This window comes from Platichthys flesus, chromosome 3, assembly GCF_949316205.1.
Source record: "Platichthys flesus chromosome 3, fPlaFle2.1, whole genome shotgun sequence".
NCBI lineage: Eukaryota > Metazoa > Chordata > Actinopteri > Pleuronectiformes > Pleuronectidae > Platichthys > Platichthys flesus.
Window position 1 is genome coordinate 13954524 of NC_084947.1, and position 24083 is coordinate 13978606.

The window sequence follows — 24083 nt, forward strand, 5'->3', positions numbered from 1 at the left end:
TGACGTTGTAAAAAAAGAACTGAATAAATGAAGGTGATAGGACTAAAGGCAGAAGGGTTTCTTTAATGAACAGTATCTGTGTAAAAACAACCGCAACCTGCAATAAGTAATCTGAACACATTATCCCCCATTAGGTTGTTTCATCCCTTTTTTGTTCATTTCTTTATACTGATATTGCACTTGTCAAGTGACTGCTTATACACACAGAGGGTCATACATTGTATATATATAGAGCCTGAGGATAACAGGACCACATAGGAAATGTATAGAAGCAAACAAATTTGGCTGGAAATACTTTGGAATAAAGCAAAATAAAAAGAAAGAAAGCGATGAAAAATTACAGTTAGCCGACAAACAAGCTCTGTGAAGGTTATTAATAGCTAAAGGTCTGTTTAAAACAGAAGACAGTGTGTTTATAAGGTGACCCAGGTGATAGTCAGCTCATGGCGGAGGTGTCACTTTCTCAACTCAGTTTCCCTTAAGTTTTCAGCACATTGTTGGCCAATGTTTTGAGCAGCAACATCTTTTGGGAAACTGTTCTGGTGACATCATGCCAGGTGTGTTCTGGGTTAGGTTTAAGTTCAGGGTTAGATCTCTGTCTCATGCTACGGTAAATGATGAGGTTACCATGAAAGAACATTTGTGCTGACAGTGACATAAGACATTTAAAAGTGCCTCGGACTTGCCCTGACCAGCCTCATGATTCATCTCAACACAAGCACGAGAGAAAGAAAAAAGGCGCATCCAAGCTGTTGAAGAATGAACCCGCTGAGGCTGCTCCGACTCAGAGCTTAGTTTATGACACATGTTTTTGCTTCATGTTAAAATATGCGTGTGCTCCTTTCCTTTGCCGCTGACTATCTCACTGGTCCACTCATACTGTCCCTTCTTTTTTCGGTCTATATCTGCATGTTCAGTACTTTTAAGCCTCCTCAACTACAACAGAGATAATGTTTCACCAGTGTTTAAAAATAAACAACAAAAAATGTTGTTTCTGTACAGATAAAGTGATTCAGAATGTGTATCATATATCATCAAACCATTTTAAAAATATCAGTAAAGGCTGCACACTCACTTTTGCTCACGTTGGCTGTGCGTTTAGTGCACGAATCCAATGCGTGTGTGTGCGTGAGCGTGTTTTCACCTCAAGCCCTGTGAGTAACAGACCTCCCACTGTGCGGCTCTGCCCACTGAGTGCAGAGGAAGAAATTAGGGAAGATACAACAGAGAAGAGGAGAGAAAGTAAATAAGACGGTAGGAGAGACCGCATCAATCACGACCGCCTGCTACACAGCCCACGGTGGCACCCTGCAGCTCCGAGACAATCCAACCTCCCACATGCCATCCATCATTCAAACCAGCGTGACCGCTCTCACGGCTCAGCCATGACTGTCCCACGTACGTTTGGGAACCACCGACCAAGTCTGCCCACACAATTACCGACAGTAACCGTGACCTCCACTTCGGTGGAGAAACTCTCTTTCAGCTCTCCTGCTCTAGGAGACCCGCTGCAGGTCAGAGATGTTGTCGGATGTGACAAACAAACAAGTGACTCTGCATATGTCCATGTTTCACCAGCCTGGCCATACAGAGCGGGTCGAACAGATGGATCTATACATCCTCCCTCACCCAGAGAGGGTATGGGGTGGCGGAGGCCGGAAGAAGCCAAGGGTGGGGGATGGTCACGAATCTGGTGTGACAGACTAAAGGATTTACAGTATTTGCACAGCGTCAGATTAGACAGGCAGGGGTCTTGTGACAAGGAAAAACCAGCTGTTTAGCCCAGTGTGATCAGTCATAATACACTGGATGAGCAAAAACAGGGGAGAAGTGATGCCTGATGGTGCCATGGTTTTCAATCTGGGCAGTAAATCCTGACACCAGTTTAAATTTCTGTGTAATCTTCTTTTAGGTTTTCCCTAATGACCTGAAATCGGCAAACATACACACATATCATTTTTTGTCACAGTTTCTCATTTCTGATGCTTCGGGGCAACTGGTAAAGATAAGATATGAGGTTTTCAGTATTACAAGTAACTGTCAGTACAGTGTGTCAATGTAAAATGTGTAATGTGCTGTTTCTGAATGTTAAAATGGCCACAGAGGGTCAGTGCAGAGCTTAACAACCTAACATAGGACAAAAGTAAAAAATAAAACATGGCATTGTTAGCGTCTGATAACAGGAATGAAACACAGTGACATACAGTGGAAAAAACACACAGATCATGTCTATCATGGAGGTGAATGCAGTGTGAAAAACCAACAGGTCGACCATCGTCCTTTGGAGCATTTAGTGGTATTCAGTTTGTCTCAGGTCCTGGCATAGTCACAGGGAACTGTACATGGGCTGTGTGAGTGAGTGAGTGATGTATGTGTGTGTGTGGGTTTGCAGTACAGCGCAGCTCTCTACAATGCAGTAAAGTACAGTTCATGCAATGTCAGAGGGTGCAGGCATTTGTGTTTGTGTGTGAGTGTTATTTGTTGTGCCTGAGCCTCAAGCCCTTTAGCTTTCCCAGTCAGGGTAGGCGAGCCCATCATCATCCGAGTCAGAATCGGGTGAGGCCTCCTTGATGCGGCGCAGCGCCTCATGAATGCTCCTGGTCAGGGGGTCGGTGGAGGCCGGGAGCTCTCCCTTGTCCTTTCTCTCTTTATGGGGGACACGTCTCAGTTGGACACCCTTACGAATCTGAGCCAGTATGCTGTTTGTCTCGTCGTCATCCTTGGAGGGGGGCAGAGATCGCTGGTCAACCTTCCTCAGGTGGAAGCTTCCTCTCTTCAGGGAGGCCAGCACCTCGTCCATGGGTGAGCTAACTGCAAGCAGATGGAAGAGAAGACATACAGTGATTGGCGAGTGAAGCTAGATAATCTAAAACGCTCCCGAGAGACTTTTATTACATGGTCCTGTACCTCTTCTGTTGGCGTCAAACTCTGGAGTTTTCCTCAGCTTTTTACGGGCATTCATCAGTTGGCTGCTGTCAAAGAAGCGAGGGATGAACGGGCCGAGCGGGGAGAGAGAAAGCGCCTCTGTTGCACCCTTCCCCTCAGCCTTTGGCCCGTGCCAGCCTGGGCTCTCTGAAGGCGAATGCCCCTCCCTTGTTGGCGGGGGAGGTGGAGGGGGTGGTGGAGGTGGAGGGGTGATAGGGGAGGCTAGCAGGGAGGACAGCGAGCAGGGGGAGCAGGAGGACTCTGCAGGAACGGGCACAGGCAGCGGAGGGAGGGAGGCCGTGCGGGCTGTGACGGGCTGAGTGGTGAGCGTGGAGCTGGGTTCCGTCTGCACACTGGTGCTGAGACACAGCCGCTGGCCCTGCGGCTGGACGCTCTCCTCCCTCACGCTGCTCAGCTCCACTGTCCTTCCTCGCTCTCTTCTTCTGGTGTGGGCCACACGTAGTCGAGTGGACTTCAGAATCACCTGACCTGGGTACCGCTGGAGAAGACGCAGAAATAAGGGTTCAGTAAAAAAAATAGGTGGAAACGTTCAGTGACGCTTACAGAAAATAAGAGAACACGTACCTGTTTGAAAGTGCGGAGTCTGTCCAGAGTTCTCTGCCTCTCCTGACTTACTCTACTATTCTTCCTCTCCTCATCTTCCTCTTCTTCCTTTTTCAGCTGGAAACAAATTCAATGACTTTGAGACTGAGGGAGTTACTGATAACACCGCACAGATACAGAGATAAGAAACACATCTACCTGTAAGACCTTGTGAGCTTTAGAGTCTTTGTGTACAGTTTGATGATTCTGCTGTTTCTGAGTGTGGCTGGATACACAGATCTCCTGCAGACAGACGAGTGGAAAGAACAAACCCATTTTCATACACACGTCCATCAATGAAACAACTGCTTCCTTTATAATTCTGTTGTATGCAACATTGACTGTTTTGATAGTTAGTGGACATTTAAGATAAAAGCAGTTTACTTTACATGTCTACCTTTTGGGTAATCTCACAACCCAATCCAATATTGTCAAGAATAGTTTCAGTGCAACAACAATTGAATTGATTAAGTAAACACTATCTTATTATTTGTGGACAATACAACCAACAGCAAAGAAGAAAGAGAGGCAGCCCATTTGAGAATATTCAAATTAAAGGTTCATATTTTTAGCTGTTTCTTGATACAACAGGACAAAGTTTGAAGTGTCACTTTTACAGCATGAACACACTTTATTACCTCGGCCAAGGAGGTTATGTTTTCATATGCATTTGTTTGTTCTAGATCTTGTGGATTTAAATGGTTTCATAGGGGTATAAGCTTTTGTAGCCGGTGTATTACAAAGAAAATAGGGCTAGAAACCTCTAATTGCAAACAATGTGTCGCTGATTAAAGTGGCTTGTTTTAATTAAAGGAGACCGTTGAGCCTCGGCGGAGGAAGGAGCTCTACTGAGTGGTATTTTAGTTCTATACTCTGTATTGAATACTATGCATTTACCATATGTAGAACCCAGGTTTCAATTTTAGGATTGAACACAAGTGTGAGTGAAGGATACTCACCCTCTTGTTCTTCAGGTAGGAGCGCTTGGCAGTGATGCGCCCCCTTCTGGCCTCCAGCTGTCGAGTGCTGACCTGAAGTCTGTGCAGCTCTTCCTTCTCTGCAGTATCATCCTCTGTAATTTCATCAGCACATTCAAAGGTGTCATAGTACACCACTTCTTCCTGACGCTCTGCAAGCACATGGACACAAGAATAAAGATTTAGCCGACACAAATTTACAGATCTTTCATGTGACACGGCACCGTGGTAAAAATCCAGACAGTCTTGATCCATGTATCATTCGTTTCAAGACACGCACGTCTGACAAATTATGTATCAAAATCAAGTTTGACCTGTGACCAGCTTTTTTCATTTCCTATTTTGATTCAAGCAACAAATTGGTATTTGTTTTTTGGTATCAGATTAATAAACAAATGCCAAATAACAAATATTTTTTTTCATTTTATGATTTTAGAATTCTAGATTAAGTATCCAAAGAAAGAAGGATAAATGGATTAGTCTTGTAACAGGTTTACGCACAGCCAGCCATATAGAATAGTTTGTACAGTTTTGTGTCTTCTCAAGATTCTCAAGAACAGAGATTTCCAAACCTTTCTGCCCCTGCCTGAGACTTATGACCCCCGTTAGCCCTGGATGTGGTTGGAGCAGACAAAGGTTTGATTTCAGGTATTTTGCAAATAAAAAAAACGACCTACTTGCATATGTCACAATGTTAGCTGTGTTGTATATGAACTTGCTGCAAGTGTTGCTATCACTTATCTGTCAATCACCTCAGGTGTCGTGGGGGCTACTAAAATCAGAAAGCTGATGGGGTTTCTTTTATTTTCATGGCTAAAAAAGTTGATCTTTTCTAACAAATACAGCTAATTGTTTTCCAATTTAATAATATTTCTGGAAATTATTACGTGACTACCCCTTTGTTGTCTTGCGACCCCCCAGGGTGTCCCGACCTCTAGTTATGGAACCAATTGTCTAGAAAATTTGAATATGCATCTCAAGCAGCTTATCCTGAGAACTTTTATCCAAAAGCAGCTCGTAAACTCAGCCAGAATCAGTTCGTACCTGACATTTGTCTGCGAATGCTGTCGAGCTGTGCGGTGAGGAGCAGCTCTTCACACTGTAGTATATCTGCCTGGATGTCATACAGTTGCAGCTGGAGCTCATAGTACTGTGTCTCCATGTGGTCCAAGAGGACCATTGCATCCTCACTGCTGCACAGACTCTGCATCTGAGAGGACAGATCAAAGGACACAATGTCTGTGAGTGTGTTTGTGTCAGTGCATGTGATTTGGATGCTGTGGAGTGTCACTACCACACCTCGTCTCTCAGGGAGTGTTTCCTCTGCTCCAGGCTGATCTCCCTGGCTCTCTGGAGCTGCAGGGTTTCCTTGGCGGCAGAGTAGCGCAGTCTCTCCATGCGCTCCACCGCTGCCGTCCACGAGGATTTGCCAAACTTACGCTGGTCCACTTTCATACGCTCGAACACCCCTGAACACACAAACTCAAAAACTAAGTAGAGGTAACTGAGTTGCACTTCACACTATTAAATGTCACATATGCTCATGTCAGGGAGTCAACATGTCACTTATGATTTAGTTCCTATTAATGTGACGACTTGAGTCTCACAGAGTAAAGGTTTATTACAGTTATGCAGAGAGAGACATCTATTGGCCACATTTGAACACTACAACATCCTGCTTTTGAAGCCCCTCACTTAATAGATTTTTTATCTAGAGAGATTCAGATAACCAATGGACTAATCAGCATTGGAGAAAAACTGGGATAAGCAGGGGCCTACTGTGGAGAACCCTGCACAGAGAGGAAGTGCTGGCAGAGCTGTTTGATCAATAGGATGTCCTTGTTTCCTCCGGTCCCTGTCAAAGCATGGCTGTGTGCGCTGTCTCATTACTACCAAATCACATTAGCCCTGGCGCTCAAATCCAAACACAGGTCAATAGCAGGCCAATGCTAACGCTGTATGCTCTCTCTGTGTGTGTGTGTGTGTGTGTGTGTGTGTGATCATTCAAAGTCATTCCTCTGCTGCTTTATTGACTCGACATTGGCAGCGACAGTGACAGTGTACCATACCTTTCTGTGCTCTGGCAGTGATCTCAAAGTACTTGACTGTAAACTCCTGGATGTTAAGCACTGCCTCCTGAGCTTTCTTCTGCCAGTCACAGTCCTCCTTCTTTAGCGCTTCTATCCGCCTTAGGCCCAAGTAGTCATTGTCGATGGAGATCTGTCGAGAGAGAGACAATGACGGTCCTCAGTAAGGGAGTGATTAGATAAAAGACTTATACCTTCACATGTTGCAGAGAAAATGTTGTCTGAATTAAATAAGGAACGAATTCTAACACACATTCATCCACTTTTGCAAACAAAGTTTTTTCATACTCAGCAGAATTCAATCTTTTTCAAATATCAGCATCGATGTCACAAGGTTAACAACAAATCCATTTTCAACCAACTTACAAAAATATCAACACTGTATCAATATTGAATTGATTAAAACTATTGTTAATTTGTCCTGTATATGAAAAAAATTATATCTATAAAGACTTAAACAAACACTTAAAGCCTATTTTTTACAAATGTATTATTTTTATCCCCATACAGACAAAACAATCACAGACAGAGCAAGGCCGATTCCCAAATTCCTGAGTTTAATGACAAAAATCTGGGATATAAAAGACCAAATGTCTGAGGGGAAAACAAGAGCAGTGTAACACAAGAAGGAAAATGAGCACTATGGGTTACAGAGTTACGCAGCATCTCTGTGTGACCCTGGGTTACCTCTCTATACCTGGGCTCACGCTGCACGACCAAGCAGTGCACCAGTATCACTTTCCACTGCAACTTCGTCCTGTGCGCACTCCTCAGACCCCCCCCCCCCCCTTATCAATGTTTAATTTAAGAACTGTTGTATTCATATGCAGTGATGCAACTCAAGTTAGTGTTGCATCAACCAACTATTTAAAATCTAACTTGAAAACATAAAGGTAATCTCTATAGTTAATGCATAAGAATAGAGGATGGTTATGATATTAAGATGCTACGACTCAGTTAGTAGCTAAAGCTGCTCTCCAGCAACATGCAAACATCTTCAAAAAACTCAATGTGTTTTGTGTGTTATCAACATTTAATCTACGCAAAAGGTGAAAAGAACATTTAAAGGATATTAACCTTAACTCTCACTCTCCTATTGATTCAACTTGTTTTTTTAATTCATCATTTGACACTTCAACTTTACTTTAACTGTAAACATTTGAACAAATGTTTGGCTATTGGATTAAAAAACATTTTTCTGCGGTGTTGTAGTTAGTACTCGGCATGCTTGAGCCAGTGAGCCAGGCTCAAATTTCAGCCTGGCTTCAAATTTCAAATACCAACTTAAAAAAACTTTTTAAGAACTTCGAATTCTCTCATTTGCACTATTGTCTTTTTGTTGACTTGTTTATGAAATGAGAAATTGAGTTCAGAAACATAAATGACAAATTGTAGAAGTGACAGAATGAGACACATAAACTGAAAGTAAAGGAAATTTGAATAACACAAGTGATATAGACACTACTTGCTATAAATAGACCCACAAGAGCTCACACACTCTCCCACTACCACCCAAACAGATGGTGCCATGGTGTAATGGTTAGCACTCTGGACTCTGAATCCAGCGATCCGAGTTCAAATCTCGGTGGGACCTGACCTTTTCAGGATGTTATTCTTACAAAGCCTCTCAGGGATCATTTACTCAAACATGTTTACACACAAAATACCTGAACACATTTCATACCTTACAAGTGTGGAAGCAGCGAGTCAACTGTGGCAACTTTGGAATACTTAGATTGTGATTTTAAAGAAAGCGCAGCCAAAACTAACAATCTATAACATTCTCCATTATTTTTGGTGAGAGGAGGGACACACTACCAAAAGAGTTACCACCTACACTATCAAGCCACTTTGAACTTTGATGTTTACTCAACACCTCATGGAGTCTGATTCAAACTAGTAGCATAATGTGACAAAAGTCCTTAGTGTGACGGCATTTTAGAAGTGCAATCACATTGCATTAGGGTGCTCTGCCGACTTTGTGTTAAATGATTAAGGTATATTTCAATGTTGATCAATGAGGTTTAATGGTTTAATTTGCTTCAAATATTTTTTATTTTTAATTCAAAGGCTTCTTGTACTTGCTGATTTCATTTAAAGGGGACATATTATGAAAATTCCACTTTTGTAGTGCTTCTACACGTTAATTTGGGTATCTGGCATGTCTACGTCCCAAAAACAACTCCCGCGATTTGTCGTGGTTCTTCTATTTCAGAAACGATACGCTAGAGTGCGTCGAATGGGATTACAACCGAAATAAACGTCATAGCCACACAATGCCCAGGTAGGGAGTCTAGGACTGCTGCTACCCGTCAGACATTTAAGTGGCCGCATAAACAAGGGACCCCCGGGACACCTCTAAACGTTGACTCAACAGTGTGGAAGGATGCTGCGCCAGCTCAAGCTCCCACTGCTCCCACTGCGGGGCTGCGCTGGGGAGCTGGGGCTCTCGCAGCCAGGTTCACCGGGGGTGAGGGAGGCGGGGCACTTAAAACAGGTCAATCTGAGGAGTTTTAGACAGAGTTAAGAGGGAGCAGTTTTAAATGATCCTTGTGGTATTTTGACCAAAATGTGTTACAGACATTTCATTAAGACCCCAAGGAACCATATCAACTGTGGTAAAATGGGCATAATATGTCCCCTTTAATCTAGAGATCACATCCAAAAAGTGTTTTGGCCTCAACCAGTAGTTGGTTGAAGAGCAGGTAGGATTACAGTCAACCCGGATTATACTGCTTTTATTCGTCTGATTACAGATTCCACTGTCATTTGATTGGCAACACAAACTTTTCTTCAACTTTTTTATCAATTATACCATATACAACTTTTAAGGATGTGATCTTCCTTGTTGCTCTATATTTCCATAGTTCATACTTAGTCAATAGGATGTAAAATTGCACATGAATAAAGTGGATTTATTTCCCCCCTCTGTAAAAAGATGTCACTCAGCTCATTGGGATACATCCCTCCACGCTTACTTTTCAGTCCTCCGCTAAAAGGTTCCGGACTTTATTCAGCCACACCTAAACTCCAGAGGTCTTTAATTTCACTCTCCATCTTTCAATTCTGCTACACGTCTGCTGATCCCAGTGTGTCAGCATCAGCCTGTGCCTGCTGTAAACCTATAGGACTGCACACAATATAATTTATTCATGTCTCTGCGAAATGTCGGGGAACAGGAGATCCATGCGGCTCACAGCACATAACTCAACATCCACATGCCACTTCCAAGAAGTGCTTCAGATATTGTGGCAAAGGAAAGAGAACTGACAGGATGTCTGCTCACAGCTGAGGTTGGAAAAGGCCATATGTGCTCATTGTTGACGGATGTCGCGTGGTAATATGATACTGAAGTGTTTTTATTACTGATGTTCTGTGTGTGAGTCAGGGTGCTAAATATAAATGTTCCATCAGCAGTGCAGTGATTGAACAAAGCCTTTCCGCTGTTTATCCACTCACCAGCCTCTGTCTTCTCTTTGCAATTAGATACATCTCACCCCCTCTCTTTGCTTTAATGAGCATAAAATGAGCACATTTTTCATGACACATCACAGTCAGACATACACATACATGAACAGTGATGCACACGAAAAGAGCGGAACCTAGTTTAAGAGAATTTTCAGTGAGCACACATTGTATTTCATATTTTATTTTATGTCTGTGTCTTCAGAGACATACTGAAATTAATCTCTGAACTAAGGCCAATCTTTACAGTGGTCAGCTTCTTACGTATGCAATTTAAGAATAGCATCTGAATCAGAGATCTAGAGCCATACTACCCGAAGGCACATGGAAAAAACGTGGTCATATTGGTCTTTGTCCTTTCTCTAGTTAAATGTCTTGTATACTATGTTCTTGTCATAGGAGCATCAAGAGGCTTGGTAAAATCCCAACAAATTACTGGGTCGCTGCAGGATTTGGGCCCAGACATAAGAATCAATGGATTAAAAATGTAGTGTGTGTGTCTGTTTCTTGCGGTGCAGACTTTTAAATTATTTGTTGCATATGTGCAATGTGCATATTCACTCAAACAGCTGCGGAGGGTTACCTTGATCTGCTGTCTGCGTAGCATCGCCAGTTCCCTCATGTCTCTGAAAGGCTGCAGCAGATACTGGTACAGCTCTGTGGAGGCATCCAGTAGACCTCCATAGGCCAGGTCTTCTTTCTCATAGAGCTCCAACAGCTCCACCATGCTGTCCATGGTCCTGTGCTTCTCCAGCAGCTGCAACACGCAAATACATACATTCAAAGACATTGGTTATTTTAGAACCAAGTTCAGGCACATTTCTACATTCCCTTATTACAGTTTTTCTCCATTGCTTTGGATCATTTCACGAAACAGAAATGACTCAAAAACAACACGTGCAAACCTCCAAACCACTGGGCACTTGTTCACAACTGATTGGAATATCTCATTCCTTTAATCAAATTGCAATTGTATTAGCACATCCTTGCAATGACAAGTACAATTTCCAACAGCTTGCATAAATTTCAAATGATTTAGCCCACCTTTGCAAACGGTTAGGTACAATTGCCTTTCAGTTAGCCCAATTACCAATTGAATATATATTGTTGGTCAAAACTGACTGTCGCTTCTCAGTCAAGTGGTTGTTCTCTGCAGAACATGTTGGCATAATTTCATTGTTTACATCATCACCTGCACAAAAGTTCACTCCACTGTCAAAATCGTACAGGCACATAATACGATGAAAAACATCATGGTATATACTGTAATAAGGATATCTTTGATCATCGGCTTAATTTTCAGGTGCAACTAGAACTTTAGTAATCAAGGTTGAGTTTCACACATCTGATCACCAATCACACAGTAAGTTTACAGTTTTTCTCAATTGCTTTGGCTCATTTCACGAAACAGAAATGACATTCTCAGAGCTCTAAGTGCAATTGGCAAAATAGCCCATATGGTTCAGCACAACTACATAGATCACCTTCAAAAGGTCATATCTCACTATACCAAATTTTTGTTTTGATGTGCTTATTGTTTGACAGTATATAGTGCTGTACACATTTTCTGTTACTGTAAGCACGATGTATGGCAATTACTGTAACAATTCCCATGGCAGTTCAATAAACATATTTTATGTGAAACCTTGAATAAATCTTTTTTCTGTTTGATACACATAATATTCTGGAAAGAAAACATCTACTGTAACCATTCAGTGACCATTCAAGGACTGAGCCAAGATTGAAATGTGCACATGAGGGATATTTCTATGGTCCACTGCCATACTGACAAAACATCTAAACATTTTGACCTGTAGTGTTTAAACAATGCCGAAGGGACTTTTCATTTTGGGGGCACTGACAATTTGTATGAGAAAAGGATTTAGATTTGACTGATGAGTTGTCTGTTTTGGGAGAGATATGACCTTTTGCAGGTGTGCTATGGAGATTTGCTGAACCATCTATGTTATTTTGAGAGATGAGCCACAGCAATTGAGAAGGAAATTTTCATTTTGGGGGCACTGACTATTTATATGAGAAAATGATTTGGTTTGGAAACTTGAGTTAACTGTTTTGGGTGAGATATGACCTTTTGAAGGTGATCTATGTAGTTGTGCTGAACCATATGGGCTATTTTGCCAATTGCACTTAGAGCTCTGAGAATGTCATTTCTGTTTTGTGAAATGATCCAAAGCAATGGAGAAAAACTGTAAAGTATTTTCATTCTGTGTAGTTGATAAACATGCTTCAAGTAGCTGTCACGTATTCTGCAGATTTGTGTCTGTATTGCAGAGTAACAGCTATCACTAAGTAAAAGTCAGGTGAACCAACTTAAAAACGTCTTTTAGTGTAACTCAGCACTAAATGGAAGCCTGCAATTCTCTATCAGACGATTGGGATGCTTTGTGTAACAGTAAATAATAGGAGTGTATCTGAGTGCACTCAATGAGCAGAGTCCTTTCTGCTGCTGGGAATACGATCGATACGCACACACATTTTTGCCAGACTGAACAATCCTGTAGGGCTGGAGTCGAAGCACTGAAATAGCCATTAACTCCGCCCGCAAATTGAGTGGGAGGATGTGTGTGAGTGTGTGTGTTTGAGAGATATAGAGATAGAAATAGAGATAGATAGATAGATAGATAGATAGATAGATAGATAGATAGATAGATAGATAGATAGATCTATCTATCTATAGGATAGGTGGAGAGAGAGATAGGGAGAGAGATAGTTTTCTTAAGAAACAACAAACTGTGACTGTGTTAAATGAATTACAGAGCACTGCTGCTGCCACTGCAGCAGTGCTCAGTTGCTCCTCCTTCATCCTCAACACAACGTCATTCAGTATTATTGTTTTTGTTTCTGTCCTGTGTCTGGTTTTTGTTTCTTTTTTTCTAGTGTGTGTGTGTGTGTGCTACACATGCAAAGAGATACAACATCTCTTTGCGAATGTCCACATCCCACAGAATGTCCTACTAGACATGAACAATAAAACAGTGGAAGCTGTCAGGAGATGGCTGGGACTGAACACTCACTCCACTCGGGATATACTCTTCCTCTCACACAAAGAGGGGGGGCTCGGTGTCCCTAATGTGGAGTGGACCTACACCACTACAAGGCTGACACACCTCATCAGGATGCTAAATAATGACGATGCTGCCGTTCGAGAGCTAGCCAGAGCCTCCCTCCTACTGGACCTCAGGAGGAGAAAGGTCCCTTTGGCAAATGCTGGCCAGGAGAACTTCCTGGGCTTCAGGAGGAAAGGCAATGGCAAGCTGGATACCCAAGCTGCAGGCTACGGTTGTCGGTCAGACTGGCCGGACCTCAATGACCTGTGCAACAGAGCAGCAGTTCGACTGAAATGGGTGAAAGGAAATTCACCCACTGCACCAGACGCATCTGATGCAGTTGTCACAGACCCAGCGGCCAATGTGGAGGCTACTGTCTACCACAATGGGACACAACACACACTTAAAAAAACAGCAAGAAAGTCCCTCCTGAACATTAAACAGGCAGAAACAAAACTACACTGGACTGGACTGAGACTGCAGGGAAAGGTGGCGTGCCTTGACTTTGCTGACCACTCTGTCTCTCATACAATGTACAAGAACGCCTCTGTAGGAGAGGACATCCTCTGCTTCACTGTTAATCCCAACCAACATTTAGAATCCATTGCTCATATTGTTAATGGCTGTAATAAGTAGAAAGGACTCTATATTGCACGCCATGACCACATTGTCGACCTCATTTCAAGCACTGTTAAGGGAGTATTCCCCCAAATGTGTCAATGTACAAACACTCTCGACTAATGCCAGATTGGTTTAACAGTTCTGATGATGTGTTCTGTAACATCCCTAACACCCCTGATGTTGTTTTCTTGGACAAGGTTGAAGGGAGGTAGTAGTCCTTGAGGTAGCCTGTGTCTATGACCTCTATATGGACATAGCCTTCCTTGACAAGTTGACCACATACCAGCCCATTGTTGCTAAAATGAGAGACCTAGGCTATACATGTAAGCTGGTAATATTGATATTTGGAAGTCTGGGGCATGTCCATAAGCTTTCGGTCAGTGGACTATGACTGGCAGGACTTAGTAAGACACGATCTAAACAACTAGCAAAGTTCTGCTCTGTATCAGCTGCTATAGGTAGTCTTGCTGTTTGGCGTAGGAGATGTTTCTTGTACCCATGGGTCACTAAGCTGTATTCAAACCCTGAGAAATGTTTGAATCCTTTTTGTATGAATATGATTGGTGGATTCAAATAAATTATTTAAATGTGTGTGTGTGTGTGTGTGTGTGTGTGTGTGTGTGCGTGTGTGTGGATATGTCTGTCAGTGTGTGTGTGTGTGGGTGTGGGTGTGTCTGTGTGTGTGTGTGTGCTAATGGCACTGGGTGTGGGACTGACTGGGTGGAATGACTGCAATGATTCCTCTATGCTGCTCACAGCTTCTTTTCACTGCCATAAACACAGCAGAGGGGAAACTCACTGGCCTGAAATCATATAAACAATCAGTGTTAATACATTAAGTCCTTCTCTCCTTACTTACCAGTGTAGAGATTTCAGAACAGGGGCGATGTGGCCTGTTCTTTTGGTTATGGTCAGAACTCATACCTCTAAATTTTGAATGAGTTGTAGGTGCATGAATGTCTTTTTAAGGAAGTCCTGTTAAAAGTCTGTTGCAGTCGTCCAATTTACTGTAGATAAACGCATGAGACATGACCAGTGCACTCCTATAGTTTGTTTTTTTAACTTTCCTACATGTGCAGTCCTAGATGTATTTTCTAAACACGGGTAAACATGGGTAATGTTGATGTACCATTTACCGTCATTGCCAGGAGTAATGCTGTGATGCTAATAATAGAAATCGTCCATTAACACTCCCTCTCCCCTGCTCTCTCAAAGGGGCTCCTCTGCTGTCTGGCTGTGTGAGTCAGGGATGCATTAATCTACCGTCATTGATAAGTGGGAAAATATGTGAGGGCCAGAGCGTATCAATACAGTGTCTGTTTATCTTAGGAACAGCTCTTCAATCACTAGCTGCTGCTGATGGGGTTGAGCAGGCCTCTGTCTGTACTCACTGTGTCCAATCAGAGATAAATACAGAGCACAACTATGTTCCATTATATTATTTACATACACATTTCACAGAATTGTGAAAAAAAGTAAATTTTATAAATTGAAGACTTAATTGATTCAATTAAATACATGTAACTCATATTCATAACCATATGAGTCGTATTAATAGATTGTAATAAAAACAAAACCTGATTAATAACATTGAATGATATCCTAAGTGATTCAATAATCATTTGAATACTGTGTGTAACTTTAAATCCTATTAAAATAATAAATAATTCTTTAAAAAATGCTGACTACATTCTGAAACACTGCACCTAAATTAAAAACTAAGTTAAAGGTCCCATTCACGGACTGAGTGTGCTGGATTATATACATTTCGCAAATAAGATGAAGCATAATAAAAGTGATGATTAAAATACACAATCTTTGTGTTTCTTTAGTTTGTACTCAAGTTGACTAAAGTTGTGTGGTTGTGTGACTCATGGAGAACCTCAATACAATATCACATGCCTCTCTTAACCTGTGCTCTACTGTTTTGCACTTAATGGGATGCAGCCGTCCTACTCAGATTAATGTCTGGTGCATCACATTTCCTCATCATCTTTATAGTCTGACACAGATTCCAGGAGACCAGCTGGTGTGGCCTCTACATCAGGAAGCCAGTGGTTGTGCTGGGATGCTGCTGTGTACCGCTACATGTGGATGCGTTGTGCAGATGTGAAATAGGCAGGTGGTGTATTCAGGGAGGTGCTGTGGGAGGATCAGTGAAACTCTCACCTCCTGCAGATGTTTTGTTGCACGGCTGAGCGCCTCCTCGTACCCGGACTGCCGCAGCTCGCTCAGGCTCTCGTAGTACTCGTCTGGGTCGTCGTTTTCCGTGAACAGAACCTGCGAGAGGATCCTCCACCCACACGTGTCGAGGGCGTAGCCCAGGTACACCTGCAGCCTGTAGCACAGCTCATCCATTTCGGCCTCGGATACCTCCGCTGGGCCGAAGAGCACCGTCCACATCCCGACCGGCTCCTCGGGAAACACCGGCAGGCAGGGCTCCAGGTCCGAGTTGACCGAGCACAGCTGCTGGTGGACGGCCCGGAGGTCCTGGAAGGAGAAGAGCCCGGCCCAGCTGCAGTCCTCCCGGCTCAGAGCGTCCAGCTCCTCCAGGTCCAGGCTGTCCAGAGAAGGGGACCCAGGATCGGGGCCGACGGGAGATGCTGCACATTTGACCACAGTCTGGATTTTGACAGGACTTGCTTTAGTCGCCATCGAAGACTTGGCTTTTACCGCAGCCCCTCCGGCTGCTCTACCCGCCGGGCTCCTGCTGGACCCTTTATCCCTGACAGGACTTTCGGGCCATTTTGTTTTGTCTCCATCTTGACCAGTCGCCTCCACCAGCAGCAGCGGGTCCCTGCCGAAGCTTCTCCTCTGCACCGTTCTGTTGTGACACGTAACCGCAAATTTACCCTCCACTTCGTTCCAGGCCACGATGAAGACGAATTTATGCTTCTCCTTCTCCTCAAACGCGTTGGGGCGGACGGCTACCCAGCCCGACTCCAAGTTATCCTCCATCGTGAAGGACATGTCTGCTTAAAGCGATGAACCGGAGACGGTACGAGCCGCTTGTTTGGGATGCGGCGCAGTGAGGCGGTGTTTGCAGCTGCGTGTGTTACCGAACCATGGTTCGTCTCGGAGGATATTGTGCCCGGAGCGCTGCCCTCCTCCTCCTTCGCTCAAGCGGATGAATTTGGAGCAGTGCGCCGTCGTCTCCCATCTCTGCCCCACCTGCCCTCACTTACCCTGCTTGTCTTCACCCCCTAATGTCGCTATGTCTCATGTCTCCTCCGACACACAACATGTATTTGTTTACCAGCTGGCGGCGGTGGCGCTCATCCTCGGTCCCCCCTCAGTCAGCTCCAGACCCTCCTCCTCCTCCTCCTCATCCTCATCATCATCATCACAGAGTGTCGATGGGTCTCGAACGCAGCACCGTCCACGCACCAGCGGTATTGTGGTCAATGGGAACGTGTTAGTAGTATGTTAATGTTTACATCGTCTCACAAACTCACACAACAACCTTTTTTTCTTCATCTTTCGCCATAAGTTAAGATGTCGCCTTCATGTACTGTGAGAAATATCGGAATTGCCAAGTTTTTCAAAACGTAGGATTTGCCAAGCTCGCTTTGTCCTGAGGGTACTTGAAAGCAACATCAACTTCAGCAGGGCACGTGAGGACGTGCTGACGTCATGGATCGATGGTCTGCAGCTGCAGTGTCAAGAGCAGTGTTTACAAAGAATAAATAAATACATAACAATGTGCCTCCTTTTTAAAATACACTTCTATTTATTCATGTATAATTGTGTAGGATTATCTAATAAAAAAGGTTGAATTGACCCCCTCTCCTCCCCAGCACAGTACAGCATAGCACAGACCACTTAAAGCACTCATTAATCACATAATCTATTTGTATAGTTTTATGGTACAGACATAAAGGAGAGAAGAAACAGCCACTTTGTATTCAAGGGCTATCAGATAAATGTATAATACAAAATTGTGATTATAATAGATGCATAATCTGATATCATTACAATAGTAGCCCTATAAAATACATAAAGGAAATATTACAAACTAAACAGTCAGTGAAACACAATCCCAACAATAACTTGCTTGTGGAACATTAATGATATTACTCATCATTTGATAGAAATTATATTCACCTTAAATTGCATATAATTTGCATTAAAAAATGCAATGCGCTTTTAAACTCTTAAATTCATTCTCATTCATTAAAACAACCAAGGATTTAAAACTAACTGCTTCCACTAATTACTAAAGTAATGTGGTAAACTTTGGAAAAATGCTGTACGAATCTTTGATTTAAATATAAAGATTAATTTAGTCTTAGTTGTCACAGAAGGTGTGGGAGAGAGCAGCTGAGTTGTCCTTGTTTAAAGACTTTAGCTACACTGTAAAGAGGACATGAGGGTGCATCACATCTGATGACACTAAGAGAAAAGCCTTTGGGTTCCAACAGCGATTGCAGCTGCTGCGATGAGCCCTGACCCTGACCCATGGCACAATGTGGTTGCATTCCTGAGTAGACCCCCGGTGCTCCTCTCAAACTCTTAAACAAATTCAATCAAAGTTTCTCATAAAATACTGACTTACGATGATCTGGCTAAGAATGCTGAAGAGGAGAGAGAGAGGCTGGTGTTATTGTGAGGAGCCGAGAGGCAAATAGCACAACCAAACTCTACATTCAACGAACATTCACTTGAATGTTTTTTGTCTTCATCTGTGACAAATAAATTCTGTGTAAACATTTAGACCAGCCTACTGAATTCTAGCCTGAAGAGAATTTAGTGTTGGCTGCTGTTGAACACATGTTGTAAAAATATGGGGAAATGCAGTTAATCCGTGTTACTCTCACATTAAGAGGGAATAAAACAATTACATAAATATGACCATCTTCGTCTATAGAGAAATCTATAGGGAGCATCTTGATCTGTAATATTATACCTGGTGTAAGTAAACACTGCCCTGTTGGCTCTCCGGGAGAGGAGAGGGGCTCATAAGAACAAAAATGGGAACAAGTAAACAACAACAGACTCTGTGTTTATTTATCCAATGAAGGGGAAATGTTTTGTAGTTTTGTGGCATGATTCTGTAGTGATATGCCAACACAACTTGTGTTTCAATTGTTTATAGTAGATTTTGGAAGCTTTACACAAGTTTTCCTTTCTGCGTTCAGCTCCTCGGCTGTAGCTGAAATCCACACCTGTAGTTTCTTTCTCCAGACCCAACAATCCTTATTATACACGCCAGCAAATCCACATTTTTTTTCACTGCTGCAAAATGTATGATGTTTTTCCAAACTGTAGTTACATTTGGTCTCTAAAGCAGATTCCTCTAAGACCATGAACAGCTGCACCCTTTACAGGTGTGACTACTTGCTTGGAAAACAAACTGTACAGTGGATGTAATGTACAATCAGACAATATTAATCAGTGTTAATATACACTGTTTTATTGAGACTTCTATGTACGTATTGCAATTCTATATAAACAATATGACTCCACCCAATATATCAAAAGTTAATTATTTTTATTCAAAGAATATTTTGTATAATAAAAACTGTATATAAAGAAGCCTACATGAACAGTTTAACAGTTCTATAAATCAAATTGGTTCTGTTGAAATTGAAGACTTTGTTTATTTTGTGTAAATATTCCATTTTTAATTAAGCATTATTTGACTGATGCAGTGATATATGTTCATAAACAGACTTTGACATTGACAAACAGGGACAGATTGAAAAATGAGATTGAGTGTATCAATCAATACTGTAAAAGATTACGAAAACACTATATTGGACTAATGTCGCCCCCTGAAGGCCCACTAATGGTGTTGACAAGTTTTTAACTTGTCCCTCTCTAAGTTATTACACAATAACCAACACTCATTATGAAACATTCATCCAAACTAGATATGTTAAACCTGTGTTTGACAAGTCATGTACTCAAACACAGCTTTAGTACAAAAAGAGCTGAGAAATATAAGGAAATCTGCATTGTAATATTTGGCTAAACATATTGTTGGGATGATTATGATCAGGTGAAAGGATTTTCCCAGATGCCTTAAGGAGCCCTCATGTAGAATTTCGGAAGTTTAGTTGGTTGTAACACAACACTTGTAATTATTGACAAAACAAGACTGTTGCTGAAACAGTGATTTATTCTTTTATTGAAAACAATTATAATACAGTTAAAACTTTAGTTAGAAAATTACAAAAATCAGTGTAATAACTGTGGAGACGTTTTATATTGAGTAAATGTATTAACTAGTAAAAAACAGTTTGTTAGTAGGTTCATTAACAGTGTTAGATGTGTTTGCTCACACAATAATCACGCCATCATACAAAGAGGGTAAAGGACAAATCAGTTGGTGAGTATGTGTTGAGAAAGAGCTGGTTAATTGTTTACACAAATACTACAACACACTGTGCAGTACAGACACAATTATGTTGGTATGTTGGACTTAAGCTGATGCTCTTGATCCTCGGCTGGTGTAGCCATGGAGGGGCATTTGGGACGTCCAGAAGCGGGCAACAGGTTCTCCCAGTACTCTCGGTGAGCCCTACAATAAATTGTGAATTTAGTTGGCTACAAACCAAAACCTGTACTGAGCAGAAACACACACTTCCCAGATTACCCTCTATTTTGCAATCCTATATAATAAGCGCCACTACAGCACCATAAGCTTTGTGCGTCAAATATGGGCCACTGTTTTCAGTCTTCTGTCCACATTTAATGCAGATGCTGCACCGTCATTGAAAAACAGCAGAATGATATATAGGGTCTGCACAGTTTGGAGTTTGCATGTTCTCTCATTCTCACCTCTCCCACCAAATTTCAGGTGGGATTGTCTCCAGCTTCCCCTACAACCCTCAAAGATAAGTGTTATCTATGATGGATGGAGACTCATATGGTCTGTCAGTCTTACCGGGCTCTGACCCAGGGTTTGGTGTGCATCGCCAGAGCAGCTCCCCAGGGCCCATGCTTCTCTGAGGCTGGAGGGAGGAATCCTCTCTCTGCACACAGCTCCTCTGCTATAGCTCTGATATGGTAAGGCTCAAATCCACAGCAACCGCCAATGTAGCGAATTCCTGCATTGTAAGCCTCCCTGGCGTATTTATGAATGTCCCAGCGGGTCATTGCTCTGGTCTCCAATGCTGAGAGGAGAACAAAACACAAGATTATGTTGACGCTCTCCTCAAGCTACACATACGATGAGTTTGCAGCACATGGGCTCTAAACTCAAATCCCCTCCGATTTATACTTAAAAAATTTTGCAAAATTATAGTAACAGATACAAATCGCAAACCATCAATGACACTGAGGGGCATTAGGGCATATTTGGTTTCATTAAGCAGGATTATAATTACAGACCCACTTTACTTGACTTAGTTTTATATACATATTGTGTCATGTTCTTTTCAAGGGAAACTTATTCTCTTAATGTACCGTAGTAACAACAATAACAATTGTTGAAATTGACAATGATGATATAATTACATATGCCAAGAAGGTTATGTTTTTGTGTGTCAGCACAATGACACACATGTATTGACCAATATAAGCACCCATTTATTTATTTTTTTAAGGGAATAATTATTGATCTTGAGCTTATTTAAGGGACCGATAAGTGTGTGCAATTTGGGGCATCTTGATTGAATTTAAAATAACTCCAAAACAGCTGAACCGTTTCCGTTATATTTGTGGGGGAGGGCCATGAGCCAAGGAAGACCCCACAAAATGTTGGTGCTGATTCGGATCAGGGGCAGATTTTTTCAACAATTTCCTTGATTTAACAATATTTTGTTTGAATCAATCTTATGAAATAAATCGGACATGTTTAGGGGACTGACGTTTATCAGTGTTGACAAATAAAATGAGTGCATTTCAATGTGGTTTCATGAAGGGATTGTTGGGTCTTGGTGGAGGGACGTGCTCTACTGAGGGACATTCTAAATGAAAAATATTTTCTTGATTCTGCGAAAAACAAATACGCAAACACCAACCAAAGGGGAACTCCGGTAGGTTGATGTATCCACTGTGGTTGCGCTCAGGTGTGTGAAAGCCCAACGGCTGGATCATGAGGTGGGCTCTGAGACCTGCTTTCTCTAATCCCTCTTTCATCAACTTCACTGTGTCAATGCATGTGAGAGGGTCCAAGTGGCAATTTACACCAACAATGTCAGCTCCTGCAAACACACACACACACACACACACACACACACACACACACACACACTCACGTATATATATATAAACACACATCCAGGTTGTACAGCTGAAATATGATGTGAGATTTAAAGTAGCAGAACACAGTGGGTCAACGTACCAGCCTTGACCAGCCTGACTGCACACTCTCCAGGTGGGATTCCCTGCATGTCTCCCTGAGGAGAGATGCACATTGTTGCACCCACTGGTTTACCGCTGGTCTTCAGCACCTGCACTGCCCACACTGCCTCCTCCACGTGATCAACGAACTGCAGGAGAAATGTGCATCCGATCAGGAAACGTTCACTTGGGACAAAAAAGCTGATCTGGTGCATAGTTGTATTCCTTTTTGAGCTGCTCGTACCTCTACTATAAAGAAATCAATGTCCTTTTTGAGGAAGTCATCCATTTGTTTCTTAAAAATGGCCTTGACCTTGGGCTCATTGCGACTGTTCTGATAACAAGGAGTCTTAGACACACACCCAGCGACCAGTGCGTTCCCCTCGTTGGCGACCTCCCGGGCGAGGTCACAGGCTGCCTCGTTGATCTGCGCCCCCTGAATCAGAAAAAATCAAATTAGATTGACACTATTACAAACAGAATATTAGAGTTGATGGTATCTCCACGTTAAAGGTTTTTTTCTAACACTGATGTTGGAGACATTGCCACTGATCTCCAGCTTGTCCTCGCTGCAGTAAAAGGTGAACGTCTGGATGACGTTGGCTCCTGCTCTCAGAAACTCCCTGTGAAGCTGCCGCACTGTCGGAGTGAGAGAGAGAGAGAGTATGGGCTTGACTTACTGGGGGAAAACGCAGGCGAATGGATAGGCATATACAAATTCTGCATTAACAGAGTCCGCTGCTCTTTTATGACAGATTATGTAACATGCACCTGCTTCAGGGTGTTCAACAGCGGCCTCGGGTGTCCAGTGTCCTGCCTTCACATAGCCACGTCGCTCCAGCTGCATCACATAACCGCCATCTCCTACGACCACCTCCCCAGCATTGAGGCGCTCCAAGATACCCTGAGTACACACACACACATATGACATTCACACACACACACCCACACACAGACACACACAGAGACACAAACGTACCCACACACATATCCACGGGACATACATACATTACTCTGGTACCTGGCAAGGTGTGTCACAGTACAGTATGTTTTGTTCAGCATTAGTTTTTTCTGTAAACTAAACATTCCATCCAAATACAGGAATACTTCATGTAGTTATTGATAATAAAACAGCCTCCAGACGGCTCAATCTGTAGTTTAACAGATATTATGTTTCGGATGTTTTCAAGAATAAAGCAAACATGCAGATTTATGTACAAACCACCAGCCGCAGCTGAGTTCTGCTGTTACCTTGCTCTTCTTGCTCTCCATCACTTCTTCTCTCTGTGCAGCTGTAACAACTGAACCCTGTCAGCTGGTCACTGACCTACTTCATGCTCTCTGCGCCTTTTATGAATGTGGCCTGTGTGCAGAAATCATTGCTGTAATCTCGCGAGATTAAATGAGTTGCATAACAAAGTGAAGTCGCTCTTAAAGGAGAACATTTCATTTATGATCTTTCCAGGAAAGGATGAGATCAAATGTAAGAGTTTTAATTTTTTGCTTTAGATGTCAAAGAATTATGAGGAAAAAAAGTTTTGGGAAGGAAGGAAAGTCTTAAAGATCACCTCCAAACAGGTTTTAAAACTTTTTTTAAAGTTTAAGGATGATAAGGAAGAGTCAAAAACTTTTATGGTACCCTATATACTAATAATAAGTAGTAATATCATAATAGAGAAGTAAAGCAGCGATTTTAAGTTCTGTTTTTAAGTACTGTAAGTAAGCTGGAGTGAGTGAAACATTTTAATTTGATCTCACATTGACCCGCACAGTGAAAAATCATTCATGCCTTGATGTGTCATCGTTTGAAAAACTGGAAGACGTTTGTAAATGACTAAATTCTACAATTCCCATGAGCAAATAAGAAAACACAATAACACAACGGCGAAAATGTGCCCTCCGAAACACCCTAACCTGTCCAGTCCAGGAATTAAAAAGATACCTCAATGATTTTTCCTCGGATTTAAATTACATTTCCCCTATTTTGTCTTGAATGTATGGGTTATAATTGCTTTCATAATCTTCAAACAAGAAAAATACAGGTTCCA

At 42.3% G+C, this 24083-nt stretch overlaps 2 protein-coding genes across 3 annotated transcripts; both read right to left on the reverse strand.

Annotated features, from left to right (window-relative positions):
* Positions 1-43: 43 nt before the first annotated feature.
* On the reverse strand, positions 44-17074 carry LOC133946346 (junction-mediating and -regulatory protein-like). Of its 2 annotated transcripts, XM_062382103.1 has the most exons (11): positions 15916-17074; positions 10641-10814; positions 6575-6725; positions 5805-5974; positions 5550-5715; positions 5078-5116; positions 4488-4657; positions 3688-3771; positions 3511-3606; positions 2908-3424; positions 44-2811 (listed from the first exon to the last, which is right to left on the reverse strand). In XM_062382103.1, the coding sequence occupies exons 1-11, from the start codon at positions 16714-16716 to the stop codon at positions 2504-2506; spliced, it is 2676 nt and encodes an 891-aa protein (XP_062238087.1). In that variant the 5' UTR covers positions 16717-17074; the 3' UTR covers positions 44-2503. The 2 variants fall into 2 exon arrangements, with proteins under 2 accessions (XP_062238087.1, XP_062238088.1); XM_062382104.1 differs by lacking the exon at positions 5078-5116.
* A 2775-nt stretch (positions 17075-19849) lies between these two features.
* On the reverse strand, positions 19850-23398 carry LOC133946419 (betaine--homocysteine S-methyltransferase 1-like). Its single transcript, XM_062382110.1, has 8 exons — positions 23287-23398; positions 22807-22939; positions 22562-22674; positions 22280-22471; positions 22037-22184; positions 21714-21896; positions 20636-20864; positions 19850-20269 (listed from the first exon to the last, which is right to left on the reverse strand). Exons 1-8 carry the CDS (start codon positions 23305-23307, stop codon positions 20152-20154), a joined length of 1137 nt encoding a protein of 378 aa, XP_062238094.1. The 5' UTR covers positions 23308-23398; the 3' UTR covers positions 19850-20151.
* Positions 23399-24083: the final 685 nt, after the last annotated feature.